The following is a 14,351-nucleotide window of genomic DNA, read 5'->3' on the forward strand; positions in this document are numbered from 1 at the left end:
TTAACTATCTGTTCTTACCATGACCATACCAGCTGGTGGTCATTGTTGTTGGCTGGCTGGTCGGACCACCAAACCCCTGCCATTGATTATGTTGTTTTGCTCCATCCCACTTTGAGACAGCCATAAGCCTCTGCAACTAGGTACAAGCTTGCATGCACATACATGAATCCCTCTATAATTAAAAATACCAGATAATAGTTTGCTGATCAATAAACAAAGTATTTATTCAGCACCCATGTGCCAAGCACTATGCTAGGCACTGTGGTGGATACAAAAATTTAAGACATGGTTCCTGCTCTTAAGGAGCTTACATTCTCATGAAGGAGACAAGACTAATGTACATGTACCAGCTAAGAACAATACAATATAGAATTTGGTGTAAGAGTATGTTGTACAGACTCAAAGTGTCATAGGGATTCAAAGAACATAGGCAATGAAATAGGCCCTAGAGTCAAGGTATCTTGAGGAGCCAGGAATGGGGCAAGGCCTTGAAGAACTGAAGAAAATTAAGTTGAGGTCCCTGTTAGGTAGAAGTGGGAGTAACGTTCAGAGGAAGACAGAAAGTATGCATTTGATATGGGGGCTTACTAAGAAGTTACTGTGCATTTCTGAGCAGAGGAGTGACTTGATTATACAAAGTTCAACAAACTTAATGCAAACTTGTAAAATATGTAAGGAGCTTAGGGGACAGCCTACAGAACACTGAAAACAACGGCAGTATCATGACTGGCAACACAGATGGCACTTACCTGTCAAAGGAAAACACAGCCACAACATAAAATGCAGGCTATGAAGGACAGATGACAATTCTAGGAAGCCCTTTACCCAAAAAGCCAATAGCGCCAATATCTCCTAATTTCATAGGCCCCACAGACAGAGTGAGGGTTTCATTACCAAGAATCCAGGACTTGGGTGCTCTCTGCTTAGAGACTACACAAGAGGTATGAAAGATACTAGGACGTACAACAGTGACACAGAGAAAGAACAAGTGGAAGAGAGAAACAAAGAGAAATCCATAGTGAAAAAAACAGCAAAATGTATGAAATGTATTTCCTATGGAGATGCAATTTGCACGTCCATTTTTTTTAATGAACATATACTGTATTTCTACAACAAAAAAGGTATGCCTTAGGTGTGCTTTTCAATATTACTGGTGGAATTCAGGAATCTTTTAAATTCTATGTATGTCAGGTAAATTGGTCACAAGATTCCATGTATCAAATCTCGCTTTTCAGTTGACTTGCATTAAGAAAAAGAAGTGGGGCTTCCCTGGTGGCGCAGTGGTTGAGAGTCCGCCTGCCGATGCAGGGGACGCGGGTTTGTGCCCCAGTCTGGGAGGATCCCGCATGCTGCGGAGCGGCTGAGCCCGTGAGCCATGGCCGCTGGGCCTGCGCGTCCGGAGCCTGTGCTCCACAACGGGAGAGGCCACAACAGTGAGAGGCCCGCATACCGCAAAAAAAAAAAAAAAAAAAAAAAAGAAAGAAAGAAAAAGAAGTGTGTTCTGGAAGAACCAAGATTGAGAGGTAAGCTGGGGAAGAATTGAGGACTTTTCCTTACGTCCAGGTGAGCCAAAGTATCCGGATGCGCAACACTGGGCCAGGGATGGTGGTAGTGGGACTGGCCACTCAAATTAAAAGGTCAGTGCTTGGAATGCCAACTGCATAGGACACAGTGTAGTAGCACAGCATGGCATCCTGCCACTAGGAATCCTCATCCCATAAAATCGGAGACCAAAATCCCATAACTGACTGCGTTTAGGCCATAAACTCAAAATGTTTCCTGTTTTACCCAGTCATCAGTATGTTTAGACATTCCCTACTTAAATGAACACTCAGTGAATAGATTTTAAGATTAAAATTTCACCAGATATTCCATGAATTGGATAACTCAAAGTTAACTAAGGGAGAACAAATTTAACTAGAGAAACCTATTTCTAGCCCCCAAACAAAGAAAAACAAAACAAAACAAAACCAACCTTCTAATTAAAAGCTTTCTTGAACAAAGGCAAGACAAAATTTAAGAATCCCATAAGGACTATACATTCTAAGATTGGCATTTAAAGATTTTTTTAAAAGCCACTTAGGAAAAAAAGCAGTCCCATTAACCCACGTTCCATAAAATTGCAACAATCATATTCAAAGTTACTAGCAGCATGTACTTATATTAAATTCCATTACTTATGTATATTCCAGTTAAAGATATTAAAATACTTTTCACTTCGCAATGATCTGAAAATTCCCATTTAAGATGTTTATTATGTTTAATCTAAACTTCATGTTCATCCTTCTGAGGGAAATCTCACACTCTAGAAAGCAACCACTTAGCCAAGCTGGAACTATTTGGGAAATGTTCCCGGGCCTACATGCCACTTATTAGAATGATTTGAATTAATCTCTTTCCTGGGGGTATTCATAAACCAGGTACTTGTCTCTGAAAGCTTCTTGGCTTTTCATGAAGCAAATGATACATGTTCACCAGCCAAAGACCCAGGAGAAATGTATCCCTGCCTGACTGGTACCTGGTCATCTCAAGTTAAGAGTCAACATTCTAACCTGTCTCCCAGTTGTAAAGAAGATCTTTCTGTTGTTTTCTAAAACGGTGGCCATGACCTGCCTTTCCCTGGATATTTCCGAGCAGAGAAATGCAGAGTAAATAAATGACATGGTACATTAGCTTCGCGCCTACTTGACTCTCCTACAACAGAATTCCTCCCCTACTAGATCCACCCTACCCTTTTTCTCCACCACGCTGTCTGACAACTTGAAGTTTTGTAAAACCCAAACGGAGAACAAACTATCTGGACAACAGAAACAAATCTTCCCACTGGAGCTGGCATTCTGGGTTAGTAAGTTGTGTACCCAGCCATAGTGTCTCAGCCACGTATTTCCAATCTTGAAATGAAATCCAGTCGAAAGCCGTGAAGACATAGGAAGAGCGGGCACGTAAACTGCTCTGAGTGCAGACCTATGCAGGAGAGCTAGAAGACATGGTGATAATGTAAAAGATCACACACAAAAGCTTTAATTCAGCGCGAGAGAGATGGAATTCAGTTTTATTTTGTCCTCTCTGAAACTTCCATTTACACCACGGCCTCGTCTATCAAAGAGGAGGAGGAAGAGGAAAAACTCTGCCCGTCACCACAGAACTCAAGTACTCAGGTACTTGTTCCTTAGAGGCAGCAGGGTATTTGCTTCTCCAGTGTTTTTGGCTCCAAGAGATTTTACACTTTCAGAACCAGTGTAGTGAGGAACCACTGGCAAACGGCTGGGAATGTCTTCTGGATTAACCAGTGTGTCATTTCATAAAGTGCTTCTGGAGTCAAAATCTTGTCAAGCTGTCAAAAGTGTCCATACTTTTGCAACATAAAGGATAAAAGAATCCCAATGGGTATGTCACTGAGTCCTTCCCAGCTGGGTCTCGTTATTGGCACTGCCACTTTAGCCACCGAGGCGCTGGCCCTCACCCCAGGCAAAGCCTCCTGGCCGCTCTTCAGGTAGTGGATTGTAATTTGGATCTTCATCTGGTGTATCAAAAATAGCCTTCCTAAAAGACAGCCAACAGATATAATTTAGTCCCAGAGTCATCTTAGGTCCTAAATACTACTCCAAGATCAAAAAGATCCCATGGGGTTTCCACCAATGGACAAGCACTACATCTGCCTGCCAGTGAAACAGTTACCATATTTTGAAGGGGTTCATAATTATTTCACATTTACATTAACTTTTACCTCCTTTACTAATTTTTACTACAAAAGCAATACATGTAATTGTAGAGAAAACAGGAAATACATATGAGCAAAACATCCTAAATCCCCAGAGGTACTGACGTTTTTAATATTCCTCCAGAACTTTTATATATGTAATTTTACAAAAGTTAGACACTATTTCTGTTTTGTAACCTTTCCCTGAATCTATCATGAATGTCTCCCCACAACCAAGGTATCACCCAACATCCACTGACAGATGAATAGACAAACAAAATGGTACATACATACAATGGAATATTATTCAGTCTTAAAAAGAGAGGAAATTCTGACACATGCTACAACATGGATGAACCTTGAAGACATGTGCTAAGTGAAATCAGCCAGTCAGAAAAGGACAAGTACTGTACGTTTCCAATTATATGAGCTACCTAGAGTTGTCAAGTTCATGGAGATAGAAAGTAGAATGGTGGCTGTCAAGGACTCCAGGGAAAGGAATGGGGAGTTCATGTTTAATGGATACAGAGTTTCACTTTTGTAATATGAAGAGTTCTATGGATGGAAGGTGGTGATAGAAGCACAATGTGAATGTACTTAATGCCACTGAACAGTACACTCAAAATGTGTAAGATGACAAATTTTATGTATACTTTATTGTAATTAAACTTTTAAAAAAAACTAACAAGTTATTCCAAGAAAAGTCACATGGAGCATAAGAAGGGATAGCAAATGTCCAAAAGACTTTTAAAATACTACTATATGGTCATTCAAAATTCCCTTAAAGAAGTAACCATTAAAGAAGCATATCCTCTATTTGCATTCACGTTTTTAATTGTACTTGCCCACAGCGGATGAAATTAGATTATCTGAAAACTCCTGTTTTATACTGGGGTCAGAAAAAGCGTCTATATTTCAATATGAGCTCCTTTAATTCTTACAAATTAACAATAAACAGGCACTAAAAGAAAAATAAAGAGCTGAACAAGCAATTCAAAAAGGAAATCCAAATGGTTAAAAAACATGAAAATGTTTGCTCTCACAAGCATTAAAGGAAAGCATGTTAAAAACTGAGACCCGCCCCCCCATCTACTTCCCAAACATTAGGTCAGGCAGAACAAAGCAGGTGTCCATGCGGGGGGATGGGGGTGGGGAGGGGTGGAGCCATGGTGGCCCAGAGCAGGATGGGGGTTAGGGGAGCAGCCTTGCATAGGGAGTCCAGAGCCCAACTGGGGCATGCACACATGGAGCTGGCCTGCTGCAGGGTGTCGAGAGCCTGAGATGGGTAAGGAGGGCACCCCCATAAGAGGGCAGCCCGACACTGGGAGTCTGAGGCAGAGCAGGGTGAGCTAGGCATCCATATGGAACAGGGGACACAGTGATGAGAGACTGGCTACATATGGGGGCATTAATTAAATAAGTAAAAACATTAATGATAACAGGAATCGGGTTTCTCACTGTCAGTGAGGATGGGGAAATATGGAAAGGGGTGGATTGTCATAAAATAGAATACTGCTCAGCAAAAAAGGGAACAAATTACTGTTACAAGAAAAACAATGTGAGTTTCAAAAACATTATGTTGAATGAAAGAGCCCTTATACAAAGGAGTATATACATACTACACGATTCCACTCATGAAGCTGCAGAACATGCAAAACTAATCTGTGGAGGGACAAAATCAGCAGAGCGATTGTTTCTTGGGGGAAGGGGGCAGGGTTGACAAGAAACGGGCTTGAGAGAACTTTCTGGGTAATGGTAATTTTATCTTGATAGGAGGAGTTTGGGTTACATAGGTATGTGCGTTTATGAAAACCCGTTAGTTGAAACCCTTGCGATTTGTGTATTTCGTTGTATATAAACAAAGAACTCTAGTTAGGGACTTCCCTGGTGGCACAGTGGTTAAGACTCCGCACTCCCAATGCAAGCAGCTCGGGTTTGATCCTTGGTCAGGGAACTAGATCCCACATGCATGCTGCAACTAAGAGTTCGCATGCCACAACTGAGGAGCCCGCCTGCTGCAACTAAGACCTGGTGCAACCAAATAAATAAATAAATAAATAAATAAATTTTTAAAAAGAACTCTAGTTAGTGATATACATTCTAAAATATTTAGAGAATTAAGTATACTGGAATGGAAAGATGGATGGAGGGATAGATAGATGTACAAAAGCAAGAGTAGTAAACTGTTAATTGTAGAATCTATGTGCTAGGTAAATGTGACTGTATAATTCTTTCCAGTTTTCTGTAAGTTTGGAAATTTTCATAATAAAATATTGGAGGAAAAATATAGAAAGGAAAAAAAATTGAATGAATCACGTGGAGTTGTACCAGAACTGCGAGTATCCGCATATACCCATGTTTTAAAAATACATAGATCTGAAAACATACGTGTATATACACTCATATGCATATGTATATAATTCCCTTGCTCTGTTCACTGAGAGGACTCGGGAGTAGTAATACTCCAAAAGCAATAAGCACATCTGCCGCCCAGACCTTGGCTTCTAAATACCATTCTCTACTAAAAAGGAACTAGGGCTCCTTGAAGAAATAGTTGATTCTACAACTCGGTCAAGAAGAGCACAAGATGAGCTTGGGATATCTTGCTAGGCCAGAAAGTAACAAATTGGTTTAAAACAAAACAAAACAAAAAGATGGGAGCATGTTGAAAAGTACTCCAAAGCCAGTTTAAGGAGGTTCCCCTTGGCCAAATCTGGGACAATATAAGTTTCAAAATAAACAACAATAATAAGGGATTATAATCCATGAATAAAACATGAAACCATGGATTCTTGCAGATATAAATGAATTGAAATTTGTTAAGAAAAAGGATGTTTACGTAGTCTCAAAGTACCTCCCCACAAAACACTTAATTACCAAGGGGAAGAAAAGTAACTTTGCAGTGGAGAAGCCCTGTAGATACCTTAATCAAGTAATCAAAGTGATTACCACCACTTTGGCAAATTCAACCAATTGAAGTCCTGTGCCAATAGGCTGCAATCAGAAGAACGCAGTATCACTTATCTGATATTCCTGCCACAGATGCAAAACCTGAACCTAAATGTGAAGGAACATCAGACAAACCCAAATTGAGAGACATTCTACCAAATGGGGTTATAATCTTCAAAAACATCAATGTCACGAAAGACAAGGTAAAGCTGAGGAGCTGCTCCACACTGAAGGAGACTATAGAGACATGGTAACAAAGCGAAACACCTGAATCTGAACTGCATTCTTCTGCTATAAAGAATATTTTGAGGACAACTGCCAACAGTGGAATTGGGTCTGAGAATTAATGTTTATTTCCAGATTTTGACTATGTAAAAGACTGTGCTTGTTTACAGAAAGCGCACATTAAAGGGGGTCATGGGGCTCTCCCACATTTGATGAAGATGTGGGGAAATGGACACTTATACGTTGCTGGTGGAAATGTAAACCTGAATATCCATTCTGCATGGCGGTTTGGCAATAAACTGAACAGCTATTCTACTTGTAGGAATTTATCCTTTGAAAATAATCATGGATGTGTGCAAAGGGTGTGCTGCTACACATGCTACATGGATGTGTAGCTACAGGAATGTTCACCACTCCAGTCATGGAAGGAAGAGCAAGAAGGACATCAGTGTCCATCGATAAGAGATTCGTAAATCGAGCTCCATTCATATCGGGGGTATCATGAAGCTGTTACAATTCTGTCGGACATTTATGATGGAAAAATGGTTATGATATATTACATTAGAAGGAAGCTTATGAAATAGCATTTTTTAAAGAGTACACAGATAGTAAAAGGCTCATGAATACGTATCAAAAAGTTAACAGTGGTAGCCACTGTAATATCTAAATGGTGGGATTATGGAGGATTTTACTTTCTTGCTTTTGCTTATTCTACAATCAACATTTAATAATAAAAACTCACACTTTATTCCTCAAGTGAACCCTTTTTAACGCAGTACATCCCAAGGACACAAAATTCTGGCATAGAAGGAGGTCCTATAAATCAAAGCTCTACCCTCAGGAAACTGAGATGTGAAAAAGCAGAAGGGACTTGCTTAAAATCACATGGCTGGTTGGCAGAACAGGTATACCTGGTTTCCAGCCCAGAGCTATTTCCACTCTACTTCACTGCTTATCTCTATCACCTGTTTGGAAGACCAGACATTCCACCTTTAGAAACCTCCCTCTAGTCAGTTTTGCCCATTTCGTTACTTCACCTCTCTAAACTCAGACAGCATCCTTCATGAAACCAGTAGGCTCCTCCCTGGGACAGGAGGTGCTGGTGGTCAGCTGGGACAGCAATTACCACATCAGCCTCAGGACACCTTGAGCCTCCTGCCACAACTCTGGCATGGTCTGTTCCTACCCAATCCAATTGCTCCTCAACGGCAGCCAGCTTGCTCAATCTCCAAATATTTACTGGCCTGAACGATGTGTGCTAGGAGCCCCGGTTTAACTGCAAGGAACATGTAACCTGGTGTTAAATACTCACAGAATAGATGGTGTTTTCAAAATTCTTATTCCACCAGGTTGATTGGGAAATACATCTTCCAAGAAAAAATATATGTGTCCAACTGCAATACCTAGAGTCAACCAGAAATAAAGGATGAGGGAGAGGATTAGAAATTTGATTGCAGGAGGCTCTACCAACAAACATTTCTTCTCTTTAGGAAGAAATGTCAATATACGTATTAACATCTTGAAAACGAATATTGTAGTCTTTGAGCTTACAACTATCAGATAATCCTATAATAGCTGTATACAAAGGCCAGGCAGAATTAACATGAAAAATAGTGACAAAATAAGTTTGCAAGTAAAATAATAGAAAAAGTAGTGCTAAGAATCTTACCCAAGAGGTCCACTATGATTGAGTTCCCCAACAACAAGGAAAAGCCCATGAGCACCCAGGGTAGAAAGGGGGCCTGGAAATTGAGAAGGCCGAAGAAGTTCATGCGGACATATGGGTTCCTTCGGCTCCACACGTAGACAAGCATTATTGTAAAGGCCTGGCCCAAGAAAACTAAGCTCACAAACAAACCAAAAAGCTAGCAGTTCGCATTAAGGAAAACAGCAACATTAAGTATCATGGGGAAGACTGGGCCAGAGAACTAAGGGTTGTGTTCTAACACGAATTTGAATTAGGAAAGGCGAGCAGTAGTTACATCTTTAAGAAAAAAAAAAAAAGCCTGAAAATAATTACCCAGAGCCATGAGGCAAAAACCTGCTTAGGCGACATCATCTGAAGTGTTGCTAATTCAAATTCATATTCTGCTTTCATGAAGTTCTTGCCTCTTTGGAGTATGTGTTAATTCCTTGGTCAGTAATTACCATGAGGACCTTTACAAACGTGTATCAAGCCAGCTGGAGCAAAACCATCTTGTCAGACAAGGCTACATTCCAGTCTGGTACTCAGTTGACAATTCTTTTTTCAAAAAAGGAATTTATTTAACTAATAAGAAACTACTGTATAGCACAGGGAACTCTATTCAATGCTCTGTGGTGACCTAAAAAACAGGAAGGAAATCCAAAAGAGGGGCTATATGTATACATATAGCTGATTCACTTTGCTGTACAACAGAAACTAACACAACATTGTAAAGCAACTATACTCCAATAAAAATTTTTTAAAAAGTTTTGATGTTGACCAAATAAACGTCTTACCAACTTAGTTTAAAAGTAAAGTACACCCAACAACAAGAATACTTCTAAGATACTTAATAGTAACCCACCTGGGTTAAAAGTTCCTCTGACTTGCTAACAGTAGAAAAGCATCCTGTCCAACCTCTAGGCTTAGAAAAGCTGTCACATAAAGTACGCTGTAAAATAAATAGGAGCCTGAAGCTAATATCTGGGGGATCTACTTTTATTGTTCATTCCGAGTATCTAGTGAATTTTGGGAGACAGATGAAAAGCTTTAGGAAGGGAGAGGGAGTTCTTTAGTATTTTCCTGTATTTGTTCTATTTGTTGAAGGATACAGTCATTAAGAATCCACCAAAAAGGAACATAAATACAAAGTCTGCTGTCCGACCTCGGAAAGAGCCTTCTTCTAGCATTCGACAGTAACGATATCTTAAGTTCCAAGTTAAGAAAACGTTAAGCACACAAATATGAAGAAAGTAAAATTTAATGTATCACTGAAGTACACTTGGACTTCACTTTATGTGTAAGAAGTCAGCCTTTGTTTCTATAAGAGTATTTATGAGTGGTAGTATGGCTGCTTCTCTTTTACCAGGCATTTTAGGCAAGGTGAAGCGAAGACCGGCTCCATGTTTTACAAAAACTGTTCCTAACTGGGGAACTAAGCCAGACACCACATAAACATGCTTCCCGTCACCTACTACACCTTTTCAAATTTGTACTGTCTTCCCCATGTTCAGCCACACCATAATCTACACCATCCTTGCTTTTTCACAACCTAATTTGGAGGAAATCCCCATCAAGAAGCTTCATGTAAAAATCTGCTTTTTCAGGCCAGGGAGTTAAGCATTGCTATACCTCAGTCAATAAGGAGGCATTACAATGAAAAAATTTAATTATTAGAAACTTACCAGAATGATACACCATACAGAAGACACAGGAATCCATCCTAGGGCAGGGATCCTGTCACCCCTAAAAGGCCCTCTGTCTACTGCAGATGAGCTGAGCTGTAACTCCCCTCTTAATCCAGAGGGTCGGGGTGCAGGAGAAATGCCCTGCTCAATGGCCCCAATTACCATCTGATCAGAGCACAACTCTTCCTCTCTTCCAACAAACTGGAACACGGCAAGCCCAGGAGACACGGCACTGTCTTTCCAACCAGTAGAACCAGCAACTAAGATCCAAGGAGATCTCAAGCTCTCCATCCCCCAGGTTGTGTTTTATCACTTGGGGCCCGCCGGTGTTATTTTGTAAGTACGCCTCAATTAAATCACTTCTGCTCTCCCTTGATCAGATTTGTAAGTGGCTTATGGGCAGAAGTGTAAACAATTTACGGTTAAATACCTCCCATTTGAATAAACAGTGACCTATAAACACCCTCAAAACATTACTAACTGACCAACTATTCTGTGTATCACTGAGCCAGTAGCCAGAAGTTACAGCTAAGATGGTAACAAAAGTAACAGGATTAATAGTTTCAAACTTAATATTGTATTTCCTAAGTAAACCTAAAGTTTTTATGCTAACCCCACTTAGTAAAGGATACAGAAAAATCATGTTAAATAAAAAATTGAATCCAACTGGCCCAAAAAATAAGAAATTGGTGATTAGCCTCCATATCTGTTAAAAGAAAAAAATCAAGAGAAAGATAGATTAAGTAAAATATACCAGGAAACATTTTTATATTAAGACAAAGGAGATATCCTATGACTACAAGGGCTGGAAGGCCATGAATAGGTGATACTATGTCTGAACTCAAAAGTGAGGCACACAACCTGACACTGAATGTTTGTGCTGCTTCAGTGAAAGATATCACTTGCCCCAGGAAATTTCTAAGGATAGTAGGACAGAAAACTTGAAATTGTGAGTCTTTTTTTTTTTTTTTAAACCCATACCATATGGTCAGGCAAATTATGGGACAAGTTTGATGGAAAGACTAGGTTAATTTGCAGAATAGGAAACAGTGCTTTCATATATGTAGTATCACAATCTAATGAATAGTCTCAAGATATGAAAGGAAAATTGCTGGATCTAATGTCAATTGCTAAGAAATGTTTCTATATTAGTCATCAGAAACATCCAGAGTGAAGAGTAACTCTAAAGCAAATGCTCAAGTTCTAGTCTGAACAAAGAGTCAACTCCCTATAAGTAAAGACCTAAGACTTTAACAATTAGAGTCTAATTGGTAGATACACAGACACTCATTTTCAAACCCTGATATACTCTTACCCACCCAAACCACGCACACCTGCAATAGAAACAACTACTCACAATGATAGAACACTTTAACATTTAAAGTGTTTTAAACTGTTCTGTTCTCTCATGCGATCTTAATTATCCTGTGAGATGAGCAGGTTGGCACTACCATCCCCATTTCACATATGAGGAAAGTAAGAGACCTGGATGATTTTAAAATGGCCTGCCCAAGGACACACAGCGTGTATAGGGAGACTGAACTCAAACTTAGAAATCCTAATTCCAACTGCAGATACTGGTGTCAAGAGTTTAACCTCAGGGGCTTCCTCGGTGGTCCAGTGGTTAAGACTTCATGCTTCTACTGTAGAGGATACGGGTTTGATTCCCTAGTTGGGGAACTACGGTCCCGCATGCCACATGGGTGGCCAAAAAGCCCCCCCAAAAAACAAAAAAAACAAGAGTTTAACCCCAAGCAAAATCAAGTCTCATTTGTTTGGATGGACTATAGCTCCCTGTGAAGCCATATGAGTGGAGGAGGAAGAAGGCAGTGATAAGGGTCCACAGGTCTGCTTTATGCATCATTTAATTCTTAAGAATTGGTAACTATTAAAGTTGAAACACTTCAGGATTGTTTACTACATACTAACTGCATCCAGGATTTTAGAGTCCTCAACCTAGTGAGGAGACAAGCATATAAATAAGTGCAAGTATGAGATGAGAGATATAAAAAAAAGTATTTACAGATACCCTAAGGACACAAGGGAGGATGAATCTGAGAAGGCTACACAAACGCTGCATCTTGAAAGACAAGCTGGAGTTCAGTGGGTATACAGTGAATGAAACACATTTGGGACAGAGGCAACAGCAGGTGTAGAGACAGAATTACTGGTTTTGGGGTCTCTCTCTTACTCCAACTATAGCCTATATGATCATTCTAGAACAGGAAAACAAATCTCTCTTTTAGCACTCAAATTACTGGAAAGGACCATCTCTCACTGTAATCTAATACACTGGCATGTTGTCTTAGATGTCAGTCTTCTGGAGTTCCGTTAGGATGATGTGATCCCTGGAAGATGGATCAGAACACTAACTGAACTGAGTTTCTGAACAGGACCATAGCAGTAACACCAAGGTGGTAGGTGTGGTACATGGTGGTGAATGCACAAAATAAGGGCATCCTGTGAGACTCTCCCTGGACAGCTAGCTGATCAGTCTCCTCTCAATCTATAACATTAACTTTGAACCAGTGATTCCTAAATACAGGAACTGGACACATCAAATCAAAACCATGAAGGGAACTTTAAAAATAAAATACAGATTCTTAATTCCTACCCTTGGTGATTCTGATTTGGTACATGATGAGGAGCTTGAGAATCTCTTAAAAGTTCCAGGCTGCAAGAATCACTGCTTTGGACCCGCCCCCCACCTCCATAAGCCTTATAATCAAGTATTCCCACTGAATTCTTTGAGACAGTATATGACAGGATTAGCTACTAAAATGTAAGAAAAACAAGTTTAAAAACTGAGGCATTAATGGCGGTTGTGATGGACCACTTACTTGAAAGTGTTTAAAGATTAATTCGGGATTGAAGTACAACTGAAAAGGTGTGATCAATTCCAACTGCTGAAATAGAAAAAGAATTTCTTCAAGCAAGTCAATCAAGAAACAAAATATCATCATTTACAACAAAAGATTAATAGGGCCAGCAATTTCCCACTCTCAGTCACTTAGGCTCAATCATTTAAGGCTTTCTTGGCTTTCTTCTTAGGCTGGAGGAAAAGGCTGGTAAAGAATTGTGTAGAATTGATACAATTCTTTGTATTCCCCAATACCTAACACAAAGTAAAAGTCTGATGTTTCAATAGTTGAGGGTAATGTGAAGGTATGGAAGGCAGGTGGTGATATCTTAGATACAGGGCAAGTAAGAGCAGCTGCTACGACTCTGTCCAACACATGGGCACCACCTGAAACAGCTGTGTGAAGCAACAGAATTCACTCAAAAGAACCGAGACTCAATACCCTGCCACCGTGAGGGCTGGGTGCTTCCAGCCAACCTCTATTACAGACTCTCCGTATTTCAAGACTTTCCCGCTCGACAACTTCCAGATTTCTATCCTCAATATCTACGTTTCTCCAGTAAGCGGACCCTCCTTCCACTAGTCACTACATTATCATTTGGCCACCGCAGTTCTCAGACACGTTTCCTGGGTGGGCGGCTCCCGCAGCCCTGACTTGGTACAGATCCTGCCTTTATTTCTCAGAAACTGACCCGCAGTCCTAATCCCCCAGCCCTCTTGGAGCAGCTCTCCCTTCTAGGGTCACCGGATAAGCACTAACGGGGCCACTCCGAACCCCAAAGTGAACCCTGTACGCCTCCAGCCACCCTTGAGACCAACCCCTCTGAGCTTCCCGGAGGCCCAAACCCCAGTTTCCCAAGGACCCAGTTATATCCAGCACGGATAATGAGAAGCTGTCGCTGCAGCTGCTCACCACAGCGGCGGTGGTGAGGACGCAGGCGGTGGTGTAGGCGCGGCTGACCGGGGGGATCTGCAGGTACTCCAACCTGAGGCTCTGGTACGCCATCTTCCCCGCCGCCGCCGGCCCCCCACCCGCCACCGCCAACTTCCCCTTCCGCCAGTCTGTCCCAGCGGCGGGGCGGGATCAGGGCGGGGCCCCTCTTTACGCTGCTGCCCAATCAGCGCTGCACAGTTGGTCAACCACCAATCGCTAGAGTCCGAATGAAAGCACACCCGCCAATTACGAGTTGCGTCTCCGCGGCGGCCCAGCCTCGCTTCTCCACCCACCTACGTCGCGGGAAAGAG

The 14,351-nt window shown here is 41.1% G+C and overlaps 1 protein-coding gene across 2 annotated transcripts; it reads right to left on the bottom strand.

Annotated features, from left to right (window-relative positions):
• Positions 1-1,502: 1,502 nt before the first annotated feature.
• DERL2 (derlin 2) lies at positions 1,503-14,178 on the bottom strand. 2 transcript variants are annotated; one of them, XM_060081877.1, is made up of 7 exons: positions 14,020-14,166; positions 13,087-13,152; positions 10,879-10,952; positions 9,671-9,764; positions 8,544-8,739; positions 8,187-8,277; positions 1,503-3,543 (listed from the first exon to the last, which is right to left on the bottom strand). In XM_060081877.1, the coding sequence occupies exons 1-7, from the start codon at positions 14,110-14,112 to the stop codon at positions 3,438-3,440; spliced, it is 720 nt and encodes a 239-aa protein (XP_059937860.1). In that variant the 5' UTR covers positions 14,113-14,166; the 3' UTR covers positions 1,503-3,437. The 2 variants fall into 2 exon arrangements, with proteins under 2 accessions (XP_059937860.1, XP_059937861.1); XM_060081878.1 differs by lacking the exons at positions 1,503-3,543; positions 8,544-8,739; positions 9,671-9,764; positions 10,879-10,952 and having other exon boundaries at positions 8,212-8,277; positions 14,020-14,178.
• Between the last annotated feature and the right edge of the window lie 173 nt (positions 14,179-14,351).

Source organism: Mesoplodon densirostris, chromosome 18, assembly GCF_025265405.1.
Source record: "Mesoplodon densirostris isolate mMesDen1 chromosome 18, mMesDen1 primary haplotype, whole genome shotgun sequence".
Lineage (NCBI taxonomy): Eukaryota > Metazoa > Chordata > Mammalia > Artiodactyla > Ziphiidae > Mesoplodon > Mesoplodon densirostris.